The following is a 20,824-nucleotide window of genomic DNA, read 5'->3' as shown; positions in this document are numbered from 1 at the left end:
GTCATAAATGACGTCACGCAAGGTCAACATTGCAAAAGTGACATATCGGACCTTGCAAGGAGTGCATTAAATCACGATTCTGTGTGCTTGAGATTGGAGATCCTTCCCGGCGCCAGAATAGCAGTTTTCATTTTTCCCCCATTGACTTATAATGGTGAGGTCACGAAAATGATCTGACCTCATATGACCATTAAGAATAATCCGAGACCTATAGGTATAAGTTGTGAGACTCGTAATGGATACTAGATCCTGCAAGTTTCATTTCCCTGTGAAACGCCCTCTGGCAGTGAGGGCGTTGCGAAGTTTCGACATCTGAAGACCGTGTTGAGTTTCACTTATGACGTCATCGGTCATAGGTCAGTGACCTGACCTGACCCGAAAATGCGGTTGGTGTCAAAAGACCTGGCTTGAATCAAAGGTCAGGTATGCCAAGTTTTAGCTCAAAGCTTGCCCCCACTGGCGAAAATTCGTGGCGCCGCCACTACCGTCTGATCATGATAAGAAGGGACTATGCTGATTAGGCATCCCACAAATGCTGTGCTTAAGTTATTACCTTGCCTTCAGCATGGGTGTAACTTTGTATACTTTCGAGGTCCCATGTGGGACCCCAGTGCGAACATTTGGGACCCCAATTGTCATTTTGGGACCCCAATAGTGGAGGCCCCCGAGACGCACCAGCTACTTTACAAACGGAGGTCCGATGTTCATATAGAAGGTTCTCTGTATAAATAGGAGGGCCCTTGGACAATTCGGAGGCCCTGTTGGACAAATGGGAGGCTCCCTGGACAAATAGGAGGCCCCCTGAGCAAGTAGGAGGCCCCCTAAACAAGTAGGAGGCCCCATGGACAAGTATTGGACATAGGAGGCCCCCTCTGTACGAATAGGAGGCCCCCTGGGCCTGTACAAATAGGAGGCCCTAGACCTAGACAAACAGGAGGCCCCTTTCACAAAAGGAGGCCCCCTGGCCAATTAGGAGCCCCCTGGACAAACAGGAGGCCCCTTTCACAAAAGGAGGCCCCCTGGACAATTAGGAGGCCCCCTGGACAAATAGGAGGCCCCCTGGACGAATAGAAGGCCCCTGGATAAATAGGAGGCCCTCTGAACAAGAAGGAGGCCCCCTGGATAAAGAGGAGGCCCCCTAAAAATAGGAGCCCTCTGGATAAATAGCAGGCTACTTTAACCAATAGGAGGCCCCCTGGACAAATAGGAGGCCCCCTGAACAAGTAGGAGGCCCGCTGGACAAATAGGAGGGCTCTTGGGCAAATAGGAGGCCCCCTAGGAAAATAACAGCCGCTTGGACAAATAGGAGGCCCCCTGGACAAATAGGAGGCCCCCTGTACAAATAAGCCTCTTGAGGCCCTCTTGAACAAATAGGAGCCCCCATGGACAAGTAGGAGCTAGAGGCCCTCTGTACGAATAGGAGGCCCCTGAACAATTAGAAGGCTCTCTTAACAAAAAGGAGGCCCTTCAAAAAAGGAGGCCCAAGTAGGAGACCTCTGGACAAATAAGAGGCCCCTGCACAATTATGAGACCCCTGGTCGAATAGAAGACCCCTGGATAAATAGGAGGGCCCCTGGACAAATAGGAGGCCCCTGAACACGTAGGAGGCCCCCTGGATAAAGAGGAGGCCCCCTGGAAAATAGAAGCCCCCTGGATAAATAGGGGACCTTCTGGACAAACAGGAGGCCTCCTGGACAAATATGAGGCCCCCTAGACGAATAGGAGGCCACTTGGACAAATAGGAGGCGCCATTAACCTATAGGAGGCCCCCTAGACAAATAGGAGGCCCTCTGTAACAGTAGGAGGCTCTCTGTACGTACAAATAGGGGGCCGGCGCTCGACCTGTAGAAGCTTAGCTGTATGTACAAAAAGGAGGCTCTCTGTGCAAGTAGTCGAAGTAGGAGGCTCTCTGTACTGTATGTACCTACAAATAAGAGGCCCCCTGGGCAACTTAGAGGCTAGGTACACAAATCGGAGGTCACCTATAAAAAAGCGGGACTCTGTTGGAATACCTGTTTGAATAAATTGTTTTCCTGATATTCAAATTATTTAATCCTCGCCCGCACATGGAGGGCAGTGGTTGCCACCCCTCCCCAGGTTTTTTCTGCTCTGCACTCAACATTTTGATTGCTAGAAGCCGGATGTTTCGTATAGCTATAGCTGCTTCTCTATCCTTTCTTAGCGTCCATTGAAAATTCCAAGTTTCTGTGGTTTTGGTTTCGGAGATATGACCTTATTCTTCAGGTGATGTCATAACCCAAGTGACAAATACCCAATATCTTGCGTTGGCTATGGGTCTTATGAGCTTTTGACATCTTGATTTCGGCCTTTTTTGTCAGTCTTACCTCCCACCTATCATGGAACATGTTGTTCGATGATGTAGAGACGCTAGGGTCAGGGCCAAGGTCAGCCTCGGTCATCTAAAAATTTTGCGTTTTAGGCGAGCTGAATTTACTTTCGTGAAGTTTCTTTGACTGTATATTTGGTAAAAGCTTCTCAGTTCATGATCTCATGCTATAGGGACAAGTTCATAATCGGTGCACACATCAGTATACACACAGACACACACAGACATACAAACACATATCATTGACCTTGACCTTACTTGACCTGAAATGACCAGAGTCAGCAAAAACCTAGTCGGATAGTGTGACAAAGAGGTTCTAGCTGGCTTGGCACCACAATACGGCAGCGTCATCGGTATATGATGAGCAGCGCACGTGATATTCCAACGGGCAACGGTGACCCCAAACAGCAACGTTCTTTAGTTTGACCTGAGCTGGAAGGTCAATGACTGCCTGATGAGGTAAAATTTGGTATCATTGGATTCGTCTCTTCCCAAAAAATATGTTGCTCTTGACTGCGAAGCTTAAAATTTTGTTTGAATAAATTGTGGTGATGTCGAATAAAATACCTACACAAGCAGCGGGCCAACCCATCATATACCGATGACGCTGCCGAATTGGTGCCAAGCCAGCTAGAACAGCTCTTTGTCACACTATCCGACTAATTTGCTGGTTGTGGTCATTTCACGTCAAGTTAGGTCAAGGTCAATGATATGTGTTTGTATGTCTGTGTATGTCTGTGTATGTACTGATGTACCCTGACCCTGACATCTGTACATCGCAGACGGCAGAACAACATGTTCAATGATAGGTGGGAGGTAAGATTGGCAAAAAAAACGACATCAAGGTGTCAAAAGCTCACAAGGCCCATAGCAAACGCAGGATATTGGGTATCCGTCATATAGGTCATGACATGACCTGAAGAACAAGATCATATCTCCAAACCCAAAAGCCACAGAAACTTGAAATTTTCAATGGACGCTGAGAAAAGATAGAAAAGCAGCTATCCAAAAATCAGATTTCTAGCTTAAAAAATGTTCAGTGTAGAGCAAAAAAACTAATTTGGGGTGACAACCCTCCTCCCAGGTGCGGGCGAGGGTTAGCCCTCACACTTTCTGGGGTCGGTTAGATTCCTTGCGCAATGCTGTGCCGTTAAATTCTTTTTTTATAATAAAGGCTTTTTGTTTTATTGTCGAAAGTGAAAAAGCCAGAAATTTTCGTCGATTTCGGTCGACGCGGGGGATATTTACATACAATGTCATCCTGCTGGCCTGGATCCATGAGTAAGGTCAGGTGACCTACCCTTTCTTGATTAATATTAAAAAAAAAATCATGTCATCCGGGCTGTGACGAAAAATAAGTGGCCTAAATGCAATGAGAAAACTGGATTTGGGGGTACCCTAGGTTTGGCTTCTGAGCCTCTGGTCCCCCAGTGAAAATTTCTTAGAGGAGGCCCTGGCGTGGTTCGTAAATTACCGCTTCCGCAATTGGAGGCCCCTAATTGCTTGGAGGCCCCCACTAAATGGAGGCCCCCTTGGACGTTTGGGACCCCAATGGTGATGTCAAAGTTTCACCCATGGCCTTCAGCAGTAGCTTTTTGTAGCTGGCAGCTATAGTCGCCACTCGGCGTTGATGAGTTAGCATGCCTTTTACTCGATTTTACAACACGTTTCTTGAAATGCCTGTAAACGGAGAAAATGTGATTTTTAACCTGACCTGTGACGACATCGGTTGAGCCGAAGTTAACCCTCGCCCCCACATGGGGGGGGGGGCTGGTTGCCACCCTCAGGCAGTTTTTCTGCTCTGCACTCAACATTTTTAGAGCTATAAGCCAGATTTTTCGTACAGCTGCTCCTCTATCCTTTCTTGATGTCGACTGAAAATTTCAAGTTTCTGTGGTTTTTGGTTTCGGAGATATGACCTTGTTTTTCAGGTCATGTCAAGACCCAAATGACCAATTCTCAACATCTTGCGTTGGCTATGGGCCTTGTGAGCTTTTGACACCTTGCTTTCGGCCTTTTTTGCCAGTCTTACCTCCCACCTATCATGGAATATGTTGTTCGACGATGTACAGAGGTCAAGGTCAGGGTCAAGGTCAACCTAGGTCATCTAAAATAATTGCGCTTTAGGCAAGCTGAATTTACTTTTCGTGAAGTTTTTTGACTGCATTTTTGGTAAAAGCTTCTCAGATCATGATTTCATGTAACATGGACACATAAACACTCGTTGCACATATCAGTATACACACAGACACACAGACATACAAACACATACCATTGACCTTGACCTAACTTGACCTGAAATGACCTCAGCAGCAAAAATCTGGTCGGGTAGTGTGACAAAGAGGTTCTAGCTGGCTTGGCACCAGAAAACGGCATCGTCATCAGTATATGATAAGCAGCGCACTTGATATCCAACGCAAAATTGGTCGCAAAATTGACCTGACTTTAGGTCATCGATATCAAAATTCTGAGATATACATTTTGTACATGCTATTGCTCTTAGCGATTGCTGAAAGTTTCAAAGCGATCGGTCACTCGGTGTAGCTATGACAGACATTGAAACTTTTTATGAGGTGAGGTCACTTCAAGTGACCTGGTGACCTGACTTTGAATGACCTTGGTCTGAAATTTTCACAACATGTGTAGAATTGATGTATGATAAGGTGTACCAAAAACGGCGGCGTGAGATATTCGCGAAAAACCACAGGGGGTGTTCAAACACCCCCCCCCCCCCAGCAGGGCGCGGGTTAAAGGGACTATCCCACCTTCTAAAATGTTGTTAAAACCAGATAAATTGTGCCCGACTTTATAGATTGGATGACCAGGAACACGGTTCTGGCATTTATTTTTCATTAAACATCTTAGGCTTCCCATATTCCAAACACAAACTTTCAAATATGTGACGTCACAGCCCAAAATTACCTCCTTCCCCAGGCCACATTACTGTCATAAAGCTGATTCTTTTTACTCTGTAGGCACCACAACAAAGCTCAGACCAAGTTTTAAGCGATTTTTCAACGAACAAACCCATTTAAATCAGAATGACTAAACAAGGTGACGTCACACTAACGGTCGCTCCATGTTGAAGATAGGGCCTTGTAAGTACAAGGCCCATTTTCAAATGAAGGGAACGAATTTCTTCAACACCAAGAGGCCGCGGGGGCTGCAACCTAGATAGATAGTGGTTTCTGAACCTCGCCGCAAACTTGGCTATCTCAACTCAAACCCCATGTTAAAGGTGGGATAGTCCCTTTAACCTGATGGCGATCCTTCCATGATGCCGCATGAACAGATAAGGAGGCCCTATCGCCCTGTCCCTCTGACGGTGTGCCCTGGTCGTGACTCAGGAGTACGTGGGCAAGTCAGCTGCTGAGCGCACCTTCCGCCAGGGCCTGCAGAAAATGGTGGTTCATCTGAGCATCGACAGTCCTCAGGTGGACCCGATGGGCGATGAAACCATCTACCTGTGTGACAAGGTGAGCTGGAACCCCTGACCCTGGTCGAGCTAAGGTGAGCTGCAACCCCCGGCCCTGGTCGAGCCGGTCCGAGCTTTTGCCGTCGAGCTTTTGAGCTAAGGTCGAAAGCTCGTGCTAAGGTCGAGCTAAGCCCCTGGCCGTCGAGCTAAGGTCGAGCTTTCGCCGCTAAGGCATCATCAGATTCTGAGAAACTGATGATGCGTTAGCAGCGAAAGCTCATTCTGTATTTCGGTCTTTTTAATTGCTAAAATAATACATTTGTTTCATGGTAAATCAATTTCTTTCCATCTTTCCAATTTCTTTCCATCAATTTCTTTTCGAGAATTTACCCACGCCCTGGTTTAAAGACGGATTGCACACTCGAATTTCGATCGCTTCTCTAACCACACGGCGACCCCATGTCGGCTCCACAGCTGCAGTGCTGGCCTGCCTCGGGTCGAACTGCCGCCCACACTGTAGCCGGTGTGGGTAAATTCTAACCAGGGCGTGGGTAAATTCTCGCTTAGCCCCATATGGGACAGTGCTCTAAAACAGTAGTTTTTCTTTGAAAGAGGAAGTGTACCTATTGGCTGTGTTTTACATATGAGAATAGGTAAGTTGTGCATGACATGCTGGATATTTAGAAATTTGATTGATGTGTTGCGAAAAATGGCTACCTGATTTTTGTCTGTTTTAAACCTATGTGTGCCCCATCGAAGACTTTTCAATATAAGTCGGAGTACCGGGACCAATAATAACTTTTACCCACTACCCAGTGAAAGTCCGTTAAAACAATTTCAAATAAGCATTTACCTGGGTATTAACTATTAAGACATGACACTCCCCTGATCACGATTTCGGTTTTAAGCGCAGTCACGTGACCAGGTCGGGTCACGTGACTTTTCACTGCGCCGATACACAACATGGTGCGCTTAAAAAGTACTGAATCTACAAAGGCTTTTAAGGTGCTTAGAACCGTTTTTGCCATTCACCGCTTTGACACAACCTCTATAAATATTCTAAATCTCATGTCCAACAAGAAACAACTCAAAAGATCGAATATTTTTGTCTGGAAACGATTTGGCATTCAGCCATTATACGTGACGTGAGCGCACTCTAAATTCAACGATTGCGCCGGCAGACGACACCTTTTGACCGCTTTAGGCGCACTTCTTCAAGGGCGCGCTTTGTCTGGACTAAAGTTTTGGTTTTCAGCCTGCTCGCCAGATGTCAGCTTTGTCAACAGCCTCAGATTGGTGCAGTGGCGGTCGCAGGGGGGGGGGGGGCATCAGGGCCATGCCCTCCCAAAGGCAAATCAGGGGGCCATCATATCATTTGCCCCCCCCCCCCAAACAACCGATGGGCCCCCATGGGCGTATGGGGCCCTGGCCCGTATTCGATTGTCACGAGGCTCGAGAAACCCACGCCAGCTACATATTAGCAGATCCCATACCGGTCTTTGAGGTTCCTACACTGACCTCTGAGGGCCCTTCAGTGGCGGTCAAGCGCCCACATTGACCTCTGAGGACCCACGGTGACCTCTGGGGGCCCTCCACTGGCCTTTGAGGGCCCTTAAACCGGTCTCAGGGGCCCAACCGGCGGCTGAGGGCCTTACACAGGCTCTGGTGGCCTCATTTATGTCTCAAGACTAGCCTTTAATTGCCTCTTGAGGGCCCCGCACTGGATTCTGAAGACCCGATGTCGGACACTAAGAGCCCGGATCGACCTCTGAGGGCTCCTCTTGGTCTTTGAGGGCCCTCCGCTGGTCTCTGGGGTCCAACGCCGGCCTATGCCGGTCTTTTAGGGCCCCACACTGACCTCTAAGGGCCCATGCTAGCCTGTAAGGACCCACATTAGCCTCTGAGGCCCCCGCACTGGATTCTGAAGACCCAATACCAGCCTCCAAGGGCCCGCATCACCTTTGAGGGCCCATCTTTGGCCTTTGAGGCTGCCTCTGGGGTCCAACGCCGACCCATGCCGGTCTTTTAGGGCCCCACGCTAACCTCTGAGGGCCCATGCTGGCCTGTAAGGACCCACCTTAGCATCTGAGTGCCCAAGTCGGTTCTCTGATGGTCTCAAACTGCCCTTTGCAGGCCCTGTACTGGTGTCTGATGGCCCTAAACTGGCCTCTAAGGGCCCAAACCAGCCTCTAAAGGCTCCACACCGGCCTCTGATGGTCCCATTTCTGTCTCTGGGACCCAAACTGACCCTTATGTGCCTCTGAGGGCCCCGTACTGGCTTCTGAAGGATCGATGCCGGCTTCTGAGGACCCATACCGGTCTTTAAGGGCCTCACACCGACATCTGAGGCCCCACACTAGCCTCTGAGGTGCCCAAAACTGGCCTCTATATGCCCCCAACTGGCCTATGAGGTCTCTACACCAGCAACTGATGGCCCTATTATGTTCTATGGGGGGCCAAAGACTTTCCTTTGGGCGTCACGCACTTGCCTCTGAGGGCCCACATCAGCCTCTGGGGCCTTTGAGGCCCTTCGCTGACCCTTGGGTCCAAATCCGGCCTCTGGGGGTCTGACACTGTACTCTAAGGGCCACATTGCAGCCTCTATGCGATAGGTATCGTCGAAGCGTTATCCATGGGCCTATAAGTGTAGGAGCCATGGGTGCAGTGGGTGCAGACGGTGCAGTTGCACCAACAATAATTCTCCAGTGGGTGCAGACAATGTATTCTGCACCCACGATAATCTGGAATAAAACCCTCTTTTCTCATCAACACTACTTTCGATGCAGCACGACAAATTAAGGATATTTTGCCCACTACTATCCATCTTTCGATGCATTTGCTACTGTGATGGTCTTCATAACTTACATTTGTGCTCAAGTAAAAAATAAGAAACGGAACTCATGTGATTGAACACATACCGATGACCCACTGCCAAAAGTTTTAGCACGATATCTTCGAAAATGGCTAAGTTAGCCGGTTTTACTTTTTGCGGTAGCCGGTAGTCAATTCACAGTTGCGTGAATTATTGACATTACACCTATGCTTCAAAATGAACTTCAAAGCTGGCAATGAGCCTCCGCTCGGATGCCGCTCCCTATCCCCCCCCCCCCTTCACCGCCCATGGCTAGATTTCTGCCCCCATGCACTACGCCCGTGGGCCCCTTTAAGCTAGCACCGGGTCCCCCAGGTCAGTGCAGGGGCCCCTTTTCCAAGTTGCCCCCCCCCCCCAAACGCCAAGTCTGCGACCGCCCCTGGCATTATGTCCAGTGCGCCCAAATCCGCAAGCCAGTTGTCAAAAAATAGCGCAATGCGCCTGGAATTGACATGCTGGTGTTGCCAAATTGAAGTTTTCCCTTCATCGGGAGTTGATTTGAAGCGCATATGTCCAGTGCGCCCAGATCCGCCAGCCAGTCGTCAAAAAATAGCGCAATGCGCCTGCAATTGACATGCTGGTGTTCTGCCCTGGCGCAAAAATTGAATATTGCGCTCGTCGTTGACTTGTGAAATATTTAAAATCAAAGATATTGGCGAACATATCGAACGGCCAAAGATAAAAATACTATAATCGTGATCCTTGCACTGCAATTAACAAGTTCCAACACTTCGATTTTTGTTTGGAACAGTTTTTAAGAAATTGAAAAGTCATGATTTCGTGATGAATGCCTAGTTACTTACTATAGATCTCACTTGACCGTGAAGGCCAAGTCGTTCCTCGAAATTTATTTTTGCAAATAATGGATTTTACATAATACCAATTGGTTATAAACGCACATCACATTAAAGAGCGCAAAAAACTGTACATTTCTGTTTTTAACATTCCTTTATACGTTCATTTTTAAAGAAATACAAGTCAAATGAAATTTTTCACGACCACTAAGCACTGATTCGAAAGGGTCGGATCTTGGCGCAAAATTACATCCAAAAGTCGAGTTGTGGAGCAATTCAGCAGTCATTTACAAAACAGCGCATTTTGCAGAAAGCTTACTTAATTGTCGAATCAAAGTCATACATAATGAATCGGCCTACCTCATTTACCCGTTTTATGCCATTTTCACGTATACTTTGGCATTGGTTTTCGATAAAATCACGTTTTTATCAAATGTCCAGAAACAGCGCAATCTCCATGTGCAATTTCGCCCCGACAGTCGATTCATAGCGCTGTCGGATTTGAGCGCATCGTGTTGCATGGGGGCGCAAAAATGTCGGATTTGAGAGTAATCGTGTTCCCTTCAGTCTCACTGAAATTAACATTTGGATCCGCGACATTGGGATCAGGCCTGCCATCTAGCGGGAGAGTTATCGTGAGTTAGGAGCAAGCCGAGTGAACGCCATCGCTCAGCATTATGACACACGTGGTTGTGGTGTGTTTATTGGCAAGGGCTCTGCCACGGACTTTTGGTTGGGGAGGGGGGGGGGAGGGACGGTCTGCTCTTCGCCCATCGCCCTAGTGTCTCCGCTAAACCTAGGGTACCCCCAAATCCAGTTTCTCATCGGATTTAGGCCACTTGTTTTTCGTCATAGCCCTGATACGATGATTTTTTTAACTAAGAAAATAAAATAGAGAAAAGGTAGGCCACCTGACCCATGCAATATTACCCAATATTAGATTGCACCTTCATCATATTGATACACCAGACAGAAAAAAAAACTTGAAAAACAAACTTCAAATTTTTCAATGATATCTGGCTTATAGTTTTGCGCTGAATTGAATCCGTTTTTAGCATTTGGCGAAGGTCGGGTCATGTTAGGTGAGATCAACAAGTGCGTGTCCCGCCGGCTAGCCAAAGTAGGTGTCAACCACCACAGACAGCCTCGTAACATATTGCATTGGATAACGACAACTCAGGAAACCTAAGATTACCAAACGATATTTATTTTTAAATTACTTTTAAATACACAAAACTTTCGGTCACATACGACCTTGATCACTGTGTTTCACAATGTTTCACAATATAGCTTAGTACACGAGCGTTTCTAAATTTTCATTTTGTGACCGAGACGCAGTCGAGGTCACAAAATGAAAATTTAGAAACGCGAGTGTACTAAGCGATTTAGTATATGACTGCGCCACGCGAATTCAAAATTACAGCGAAAAATCAAGTCTGGAAACAATTTCGGTTTGCATTGTCAGCAAATTTAGGCCTTGGCAGTTACACGTTATTCGAATTAACAGTAATGAGTGATAGACCGTGTTTTGATTTAATTGGCAATTTCCTTGATGATGATGAAGATAAAAATGAAACTACCATAGAAACAGCGAGAGAGGAAGCCATTAAGTTCATTGCTAGCACCAAGTCATCCAGGACAAAGGAAATCACTGAACAAGACGTACGTAAATTTAAACACTTTCTTCTGCATAAGGACAGAGCAAGGATCCACATGAGCTGGATGCGCCGTTGTTAAGTGCCTACCTATGTAGGTATATCCAACAACTGAAGAGAAGCGATGGCGAGGAATATGAACCACAGACTCTGAAGGGGATCATATACTCAATCGAAAGGCACCTAAAAGAGCAGAGCTACCCTGACTTTAAGATATCGACATCGTCCTCATTTTCTCTTGTCCAAGATGTCCTCAAAGCAAAGATGGCGGTGTCAAAGTCGTCCGGCAAGGGCAACAGGCCAAATAGAGCCATGCCAGTATCCGAAGAAGACGAGAGGAACTTCTGGGAGTCAAAGGCCTTCGGCTTTCGCCATCCTATGGCGCTCCTTAGGGTCCTTTTTTGGTATTTCACGATGCTGTTTGGACTACGAGGGCGCAACGAGCACCACCAGATGCTATGGGGAGATGTCGATCTGAAATGCGGAGCTGATGGTGAGTACCTCGAGTACTCGGAGAGACTTACAAAGACTCGCCGCGGATGCGACTCTGGCAGGGCTTTCAAGCCGAAGATTTTCCCGCTGGAGGATAAAACGAAATGTCCAGTGGAAGCATTCAAGCTGTATTCGTCGAAAAGACCAGCAAGCTCCGATTCGTGCTCAAAATTCTACCTGGCAGTGAACTACACATTTGAAAAGACTGGCAACTGGTTCAAAAACGCTCCGCTGGGAGCCAACTCTCTTGGGGGCTTACTCAGCTCTGCAGCAAAAATGGCTGAGATAACAGACAAAAAAAAAAAATCGTAAACCACAGCGCCCGGAAGACTGCGATCAAACGGCTCCTTGATGGTGGGTGTCCTGAAAGCTATGTGACTCAGCTCACAGGGCATAAGTCAGTAAACAGTCTCACTAGCTACTCTGAGACATGCGACACCGTCCAACGGAAGATGGCAAGGACCGTAACTGAAAATGCAGACTTCTCCAGTGATAAGCATCGTCAAGATGACAAAGCCAGTGTAGCCGAGGTCAGCAGCGACGTACAGAGCGGTGCGTCATTCACGGTCACAAGCACGGCGGATCTCGCGAGCATCAGTCGTGGTGCTGTGGTCGGCACAGAGTTCCACAGCTGTACATTCAACATACACTTCAACATGACGAGCAAGGAGAGCGTATGAGCTACCCTGGAGGGCATGCACACGTCAATGTGATGGACGCACGGCAGACAATGCTGCCGAATATGTAATATGTACATGTATTGATGACTGTTTTGTGTCATTGCTAAGTCTGCAATACATGTTGATTGTTCACTGCTGATATTTAATTGGGTGGCTCTGAAACTGATATTGATTTTGTCCGAACACCAGAGATGGGGAGAAAAACACATTTGAATATACATACATAAATAAACAAACCATAGAATAGGCAAAAAGAGCCAATAGACAATAAAATAGATGAAAAATGAAATTGCACGGCGTTGACTGTAGGTCATAGGACATTGACCTGTCTGTTTTGCATGGGTCATTGACCCCAGGTATTTGAACGTTGAGCTGAGCATTGTTAATAAGATTATTAGAAGGATGAATAACCTGTTGCTCATTTCTGTCAGAAATAGAAAAAATAAACCAATATATATTCGGGCGTGGCCCTTCTTCAGTGGTACAAGATCACAATAAAACAAGAGAGACGTATGTGACACACATGAGGCAAAATACAATATTTTGAATCAAATCACTCACAGATATTTTGCATGCGCTTCCAAGATAGGCGTCGATCTAGATTTAGATAGTAATAAATAGCTAATAAATGGTGGCACAGTACATACATATGGCACATACATACATATATATAGGTACAGTTCAATACGATACAGGTAAGCTCGGTTTGCATAACAACATTTATATGCCTAGATAGGTCATTTTAACGAATCATCGTCCTGTACATCGGGGCATGATATTCGCCATAGCCTATACTGTCACCATAGCCTATACCAAGAATAGCACTTTGTATAACATCTATACTACTATTTGAACAGGATCCATCTGTCTGTCTGTCTGTTTGTCCGCCACGCCGTGTAGTGGGTTCAATTTAGCCGGCCTACAGGGCAGACGGTATATCGTAAGGGGTTGAAATTTGCACACCTTCTAGGTGACAGAGCGGGTCAGCGCCTTTTCTAGGTTTCGGCTCGCTGGGGTGCACGGTTCGCGCGTGGGGCGCGCTGGAAGAACGCCAATGAAATTTTGATCGGTTCGTATATCTTCATTGAGAGCCGGGGTCGACAAACTTTGTGAACTAAATGCATGCCGATCGGTGGCGGGTGCCTCGCATTGGCGGATCGGCAAGTTATTAATTTGAATGAAAAGTGGCGAAAAAATGTGTTAATTTTCGTTCGATGGGAAGAGTTTGTGATATAAGTATAAAAACGCACCGAGTTTGCCGCAAGGCGTCACATTGGTCACAAGGCGTCATTTTTGCCGCAAATCGCACAGTTTTGTCAAACATGGTCCGATATGGGTGCAATTTAGTGCAAAGATGCATGCTCAATTACCGGTTGAAAATGCGCTGTGTTTGCCGCAATGCGCCACATTTGTCACAAAGCGCCATTTCCGACAAATACAACTAAGGGTAATGGAATGGCACGAATAGGGGCAGGGCTGAGAAGTGAGAACACTTTAAGTCTGATATTTTAGTACTGATTGGATCCAATTATTCTGTGACCTGACATGATCCAGCGGTGTTGGTAGGGGTAGGGTAGTGGTAGGAGTAGTGGTAGGGGTAGTGTAGTGGTAGGGGTAGGGGTAGGGGTAGTGGTAGGAGTAGTAGTAGGGGTAGTGGTAGTGGTAGGAGTAGTAGTAGGGGTAGGGGTAGTGGTAGGAGTAGTAGTAGGGGTAGGGGTAGTGGTAGGGGTAGTAGTAGGGGTAGTAGTAGGGGTAGTGGTAGGGGTAGTGGTAGGGGTAGGAGTATGGGTAGTAGTAGTGGTAGAGGTAGGGGTAGATATAGTGGTAGTGGTAGGGGTAGGGGTAGTGGTAGTGGTAGGGGTAGGGGTAGTGGTAGGGGTAGTGGTAGGGGTAGTGGTAGTGGTAGGGGTAGGGGTAGGGGTAGTGGTGGAGGCAAAGGTAGAACAGCGGCCCAGGCTGATCCCATCGGACGAGAGGTGACCTATGTGACCTGGCCTGACCCAAGGTGACCGGAGCTGACCCATTTGACCCGTCTTGACCCCGTATCAGCTAAATTTTATCCAACAAAGCCCTCAGAACAGTTCTTTTTTTAATTCTCTTCACATTTCCGTCCATATCTATGCTTCTAGACGACACATCGATTTGAATCAAACACCATTCGAAAGCAAATTGGCTGGTGCCGCAATTTTTCTACCACGCAGCAAAGCAAGTGGCGCAGCCGCTTGTCTATCTTACTATTTGAACAGGATCCATCTGTCTGTCTGTCCGCACTTGGTCTCCCCAATATATTGCAGTTCGCACCGTCTGCAATATCCAGGCGCATCATCCTGGATGGGTAGTGGGTTCAATTCCACTCGCCTACAGGGCAGACGGTATATCGTAGGGGGTTGAAATTTGCACACCTTATAGGTGATAGACCGGGTCAGCGCCTTTTCTAGGTTCCGACTCGCTGGGGTGCACGGTTCGCGCGTGGGGCGCGCTGGAAGAACGCCAATGAAATTTTGATCGGTTCGTAGATCTTCATTGAGAGCCGGGGTCGACAAACTTTGTGAACTAAATGCATGCCGATCGGCGGCGGGTGCCTCGCATTGGCGGATGGGCAAGTTTTAATTTGAATAAATAGTGGCGAGAGATTGTGTAGATTTTCGTTGAATGGCAACAATTTGTGATACGAGTTTACAAATGCACCGCGTTTGCCGCAATGCGCCACAATTATCTCAGGGCGTCATTTTCGCCGCAACTCGCACAGTTTTGTCAAATATAGTCCGATTTGGGTGTAATTTGGTGTCAAGATGCATGCTCAAACAACAGGTACAGATGCGCCGCATTTGCCGCAATGCGCCACATTTGCCACAAAGCGCCATTTCCGACAAAATCGAGTAAGGGCAATGGAATGGCACGAATTATTCTGTGACCTGACATGACCCAGCGGTGTTGGTAGGAGTAGGGGTAGGGGTAGTGGTAGGGGTAGTGGTAGGGGTAGTGTAGTGGTAAGGGTAGTGGTAGGGGTAGTGGTAGGGGTAGTGGTAGGGGTAGTGGTAGGGGTAGTGGTATGGGTAGTAGTAGTGGTAGGGGTAGATGTAGTGGTAGGGGTAGGGGTAGTGGTAGGGGTAGTGGTAGGGGTAGTGGTAGGGGTAGTGGTAGGGGTAGGGGTAGTGGTAGGGGACAGGGGTAGGGGTAGGGGTAGTGGTAGGGTAGGGGTAGTGGTAGGGGTAGTGGTAGGGGTAGGGGTAGTGGTGGAGACAAAAACAGAACAGTGGCCCGGGCTGATCCCAGCGGACGAGAGGTGACCTATGTGACCTGGCCTGACCCAAAGTGACCGGGGCTGACCCCTTTGACCCGTCTTGACCCCGTATCACCCAAATTTCATCCAACAACGCCCTCAGAACAGTTCTTTTTTAAATTCTCTTCACATTTCCGTCCATATCTATGCTTCTAGACGACACATCGACATGAATCAAACACCATTCGAAAGCAAATTGGCTGGTGCCGCAATATTTCCTACCACGCGGCAAAGCAAGTGGCGCAGCCGCTTGTCTATACTACTATTTGAACAGGATCCATCTGTCTGTTTGTCTGTCCGCACTTGGTCTCCCCAATATATTGCAGTTCGCACCGTCTGCAATATATCCAGGCGCATCATCCTGGATGGGTAGTGGGTTCAATTCCACTCGCCTACAAGGCAGACGGTATATCGTAGGGGGTTGAAATTTGCACACCTTATAGGTGACAGACCGGGTCAGCGCCTTTTCTAGGTTCCGACTCGCTGGGGTGCACGGTTCGCGCGTGGGGCGCGCTGGAAGTACGCCAATGAAATTTTGATCGGTTCGTAGATCTTCATTGAGAGCCGGGGTCGACAAACTTTGGGGACTAAATGCATGCCGATCGGCGGCGAGTACCTCGCATTGGCGGATGGGCAAGTTTTAATTTGAATAAATAGTGGCGAGAGATTGTGTAGATTTTCGTTGAATGGCAACAGTTTGTGATACGAGTTTACAAATGCACCGCGTTTGCCGCAATGCGCCACAATTATCTCAGGGCGTCATTTTCGCCGCAACTCGCACAGTTTTGTCAAATATAGTCCGATATGGGTGTAATTTGGTGTCAAGATGCATGCTCAAACAACAGGTAAAGATGCGCCGCATTTGCCGCAATGCGCCACATTTGCCACAAAGCGCCATTTCCGACAAAATCGAATAAGGGCAATGGAATGGCACGAATTATTCTGTGACCTGACATGACCCAGCGGTGTTGGTAGGAGTAGGGGTAGTGGTAGGGGTAGTGGTAGGGGTAGTGTAGTGGTAAGGGTAGTGGTAGGGGTAGTGGTAGGGGTAGTGGTAGGGGTAGTGGTAGGGGTAGTGGTAGGGGTAGTGGTATGGGTAGTAGTAGTGGTAGGGGTAGATGTAGTGGTAGGGGTAGGGGTAGTGGTAGGGGTAGTGGTAGGGATAGTGGTAGGGGTAGTGGTAGGGGACAGGGGTAGGGGTAGTGGTAGGGTAGGGGTAGTGGTAGGGGTAGTGGTAGGGGTAGGGGTAGGGGTAGTGGTGGAGACAAAAGCAGAACAGTGGCCCGGGCTGATCCCAGCGGACGAGAGGTGACCTATGTGACCTGGCCTGACCCAAAGTGACCGGGGCTGACCCCTTTGACCCGTCTTGACCCCGTATCACCCAAATTTCATCCAACAACGCCCTCAGAACAATTCTTTTTTAAATTCTCTTCACATTTCCGTCCATATCTATGCTTCTAGACGACACATCGACATGAATCAAACACCATTCGAAAGCAAATTGGCTGGTGCCGCAATTTTTCCTACCACGCAGCAAAGCAAGTGGCGCAGCCGCTTGTCTATATTACTATTTGAGGAGGGCGTAGTTTCTGTCTATTACGAAGGTCGCGACATGGTGCTACGTAGCGCGGGTTACAGATCACACCGTTGCACCTACCGCGCTGAAATTTGCGCAACTCATAGAACAAGGATGGACAACGTGCCTTTGAGCGGTCTCGGCTCGATCGGATCGATAGCGAGGGCGTGGCGCGTGCCCAAAAAGTGCAAATTCACGTCATAGACTTTACATGTATTAATCGGCTGGCAAAAACGGGCGAAAATGGCTAAATTTGCCCGACACGGGTCCGGTCCCGGTGCAATATCTCGGTAGCCGTGCGCCCGATCGGCACGGGGAAAACAGCATCGTGTAGAGAATTGAACGGGCTATCGAATAGTGTGCGGTGCAGGGGTGGCACGCGCCACGTGCAAGTGTGAGGGCATTTTCATTTCAAAAAGTGCCATTTTAAACGGATTTTGGATTTTATTTTATTTTCCCGTGACCATCAGACTGAGAGAGTTGAAACAACGTCAATTGCCAAGAGAAATGTACCGCCTCTCATGGAAAAATTGTGGACAGCTAATTGGTCAAAAACAATGTGGAAAAATCGCTGAATTAAAATGGTATTTGTCCATAATGTGCCACTAAAAAGATACACGGGATTTGCTGCTTAACCTGATACGCTTGACAATTGAAAATGCTATCATTAGAAAGAGCATTCAATTCTCTCCAAGATCGAATCATCACGTTTGCATGACAAGCAACAGTATTCTTAAAAATATAAATGTTTCAAACCTCTGCAAAACGATTTTTAGTGAAAATTATCTACGCCTTTAATTTGTCATAAAACTACGCGCCTAAATTATAAAGCACATTTGACAGATTCTGAAGTGGAAAGCATGCTTATCAGACACGGGCACCTCGCTGCGGTGGATATTTTTTCCAAACCAAAACGTTTAGCCGTCAAAAAGCAATCGACCGAAATGGATAGATAACCCAACCGACACAAGAACAACCAAACACCCGCCGATCGAAAATACCCCTTTTCGCGTTGCGGAGCACGCGGGTCACCCTAGTTGCTAACTATTCGACATCAGCCTCATCAGACATCAGACAGTATGGTCACTGTTATGTGTTTGTGAGTTCGAGTGCATGAGCGTAAGTGTAGGTGTGTGTGTGTGGGGGGGGGGGCTATGTTTGTGTATGTGTTAATCGTGGATATGTAAGTGAATATGTAAGTGAAGATTGGGGGATGAATGGGTAAAAGCAAGAAAGAGTAAGGGAATTAGTCCCGACGATGTGTGAATGAAGGCGTCAAATAATGTGATCTAATCAAAATCTAAGTATGTACTATCTGGCGTGATCACAAGACCGTCTATAGCTCTGAGTATGGTACTGGCTTGATGAGCGTCCAAGATGATGTCATTGTGTTGAGTGTGGGGCGATGATTGCGAATTTCGATGGACTCGGCGATCTTCAGCTCAGCTACGTCTTTGCAGATTTGAAGAATTGTAATGGAGAGGGCATCGTGGCTCGGCTCTACGTTACAATGGCAGGTCATGAAGTGTTCTCCGAAAGGGGTGTTTCTTGTGTGGTTTTTGGCGTCACGTAGATGCTCGTTGAAGCGGAGCCTAACGCTTCTTTTACTTTCACCTATGTAGGTGACTTTTTGGGTGCAGAGGTTGCAAATGATCTGATAGACTACGTTTTTTTACGTGGCATCTACCCTTGAGTCCAGCTAGACAGCAGTGACATTTTTTGTTCCCTGCTGGACACGGTGGCTTTTCTAGAGCTGAGCTGGTGAGTTTCTGTGAGAGGGTGGGGCCACTTTGCCATGCTATTCGCATCGACAGGTTGGACTTTTTCACGATGGATTCGATTTTCCTAGAGAGGTTATCATCTATGAAGGGAAGGGTGACGTACGTGATGTCACTAGGGCTTTTAGATAGTTTTTGTGCCGGGCTCATCTTTTCTTTATCACTCGTTTTGACTTTGCTGTTCGTTTTTACTGAGAATTTAGTTTTTCTGATGAGCTTAGTGGGGTAGCCGTTGTTGATGAACAGCGATTCAATTCTGTTCATGCCGCGTTCCTGGGCTGATGTTGAACTTCCGAGACGCTGAGCTCTTAGAAGTTGAGAGTAGAGCACCGATCTTTTGGTCTGGAAGGGATGGGCTGATGTGAATGGAAGGATGATGGGAGCTGCCGTGGGTTTTATGTAGAGTTCAGTGGCTAATGAGTTATTTTTTCCAGCGTTACCAAGGTGTCGAGGAAGGGGATTTGTTTTTTGTCAGATCGGTCGCTGCGTTCGATAGAAAATTTAAGCGAGGGATGGAAGTTGTTGAGGTAATCGAGGAAGGCGTCTAGAGTATCAGGTCCGTGTGTCCAGACTCCGAAAATGTCATCAATATATCTTACATATAGGGCTGGTTGTAGATTTGCTGAAGCGAGGATCATACTTTCAATCGCGTCCATGAATATAATGGCCAAAGGGGGAGCCACGCGGCTGCCCATGGCAATCCCATGGGTTTGTTTGAAGTATTGTTGTCCGAATCTTAAGTAGTTGTTGGTCAAACAGTGCTTCAGGAGGTTTTCTATGATAGGTGGGCTAAGGTCTAAAAGGTCTATCTTTTCCTTGTGTTTCGAGATAAGCTTCATCGTGAAATCTATCGCTTCGCTTATGGGAATGTTTCCGTAGAGGTTCGCTACGTCAACTGTGAATAAAATCGAACCAGTTGGCACACGTCTGGGGAAGGATTCATTTAAGCGGTTGAGAAATTCGTAGGTGTTTTTCAAGTGAGCTGGGACGAAGATCAGAAGTTGGGTTATGAGCCGTTCCAAAAACCATGTCAGTTTATCCAAGGGGTCACCACAGGCTGAAACTATAGGTCTAAGGGGCATATCGGGCTTGTGGCTCTTTGGTAGACCGTATAGCTCAGCAGTCCTAGAAGAGGAGGGTTTTATCGCGTTGACGACTTTGTCACTGACTTTCCCCGCTAGGTTTGCCGAAATGATTCTTTTTGTCTCAGCTTCAAGTCGGGGTGTGGGATTCTTAGGCATCTGTTCATACTGGGATGTGATAGACTGTGCTTTTTGAACATATGTATCCTTAGGCATAAGAACAAATCCTTTGCCCTTATCAGAGCGTTTTGCAATGATTTCTGGATCGGAGCGAATAGCATCTAAAGCGTCTAAATCTTCCAGAGGTCGACAAAATTCATGGAGTTTCTCCGACTACCGGCCAATTTTCTCCAGGCTTTTCTTCGACGATTGTGAGAAATGATGAATTTGGATACCTATCCACGCAACCCAAAACACTGGTATACGGCAGTCATAAGCCCTTGTTACACTGCCAGGCATCGGTGGGATTGTGATTGCAGGATTGCAAAATCCTGATTGCATTCCTTTTTGGTGGATTGCACCTGGATTTGAAATCCATTCCAAAAACAGGATTTGATTGCGGATTGGATTGCATCATAGGTACTTCCAATTTTTGCAATCCAATCCGGATTGTGTTTGATAAGTGCTTTGAAATGGTTTGTTGCGATTGAAAATTATGAGATTAGCTTCATCGGCTTAATGTACTTTGCTATCAAGGGCTTAACATCGAAACTTGAAATAATTTAAACGCTTTCAATAATTTAAACTTAATAAATAATTTAAAATAAATAAATAATAAATAATTTAAAATAAATATTTAAAATAAATAATTTAAACCCCTCCTGCCCCGCGTCTCATCTCCCCTTTTTCC

The 20,824-nt window shown here is 47.1% G+C and overlaps 1 protein-coding gene across 3 annotated transcripts in view; it reads left to right on the top strand.

Annotated features, from left to right (window-relative positions):
- Positions 1 to 20,824, top strand: part of LOC122363844 (dimethylglycine dehydrogenase, mitochondrial-like) — a 367,327-nt gene that overhangs the window by 323,212 nt on the left and 23,291 nt on the right. For all 3 annotated transcript variants that reach the window (XM_043333585.1, XM_043333584.1, XM_043333586.1), the window contains exon 15: positions 5,695 to 5,823. In XM_043333585.1, coding sequence (XP_043189520.1) covers positions 5,695 to 5,823 — 129 coding nt within the window. The remainder of the gene's footprint in view (positions 1 to 5,694; positions 5,824 to 20,824) is intronic.

The sequence above is a fragment of the Amphibalanus amphitrite genome, unplaced genomic scaffold, assembly GCF_019059575.1.
Source record: "Amphibalanus amphitrite isolate SeventyFive unplaced genomic scaffold, NRLGWU_Aamphi_draft 000642F_arrow, whole genome shotgun sequence".
In the NCBI taxonomy this organism is placed as follows: domain Eukaryota; kingdom Metazoa; phylum Arthropoda; class Thecostraca; order Balanomorpha; family Balanidae; genus Amphibalanus; species Amphibalanus amphitrite.
This window is presented reverse-complemented; position numbering and strand designations above follow the sequence as displayed.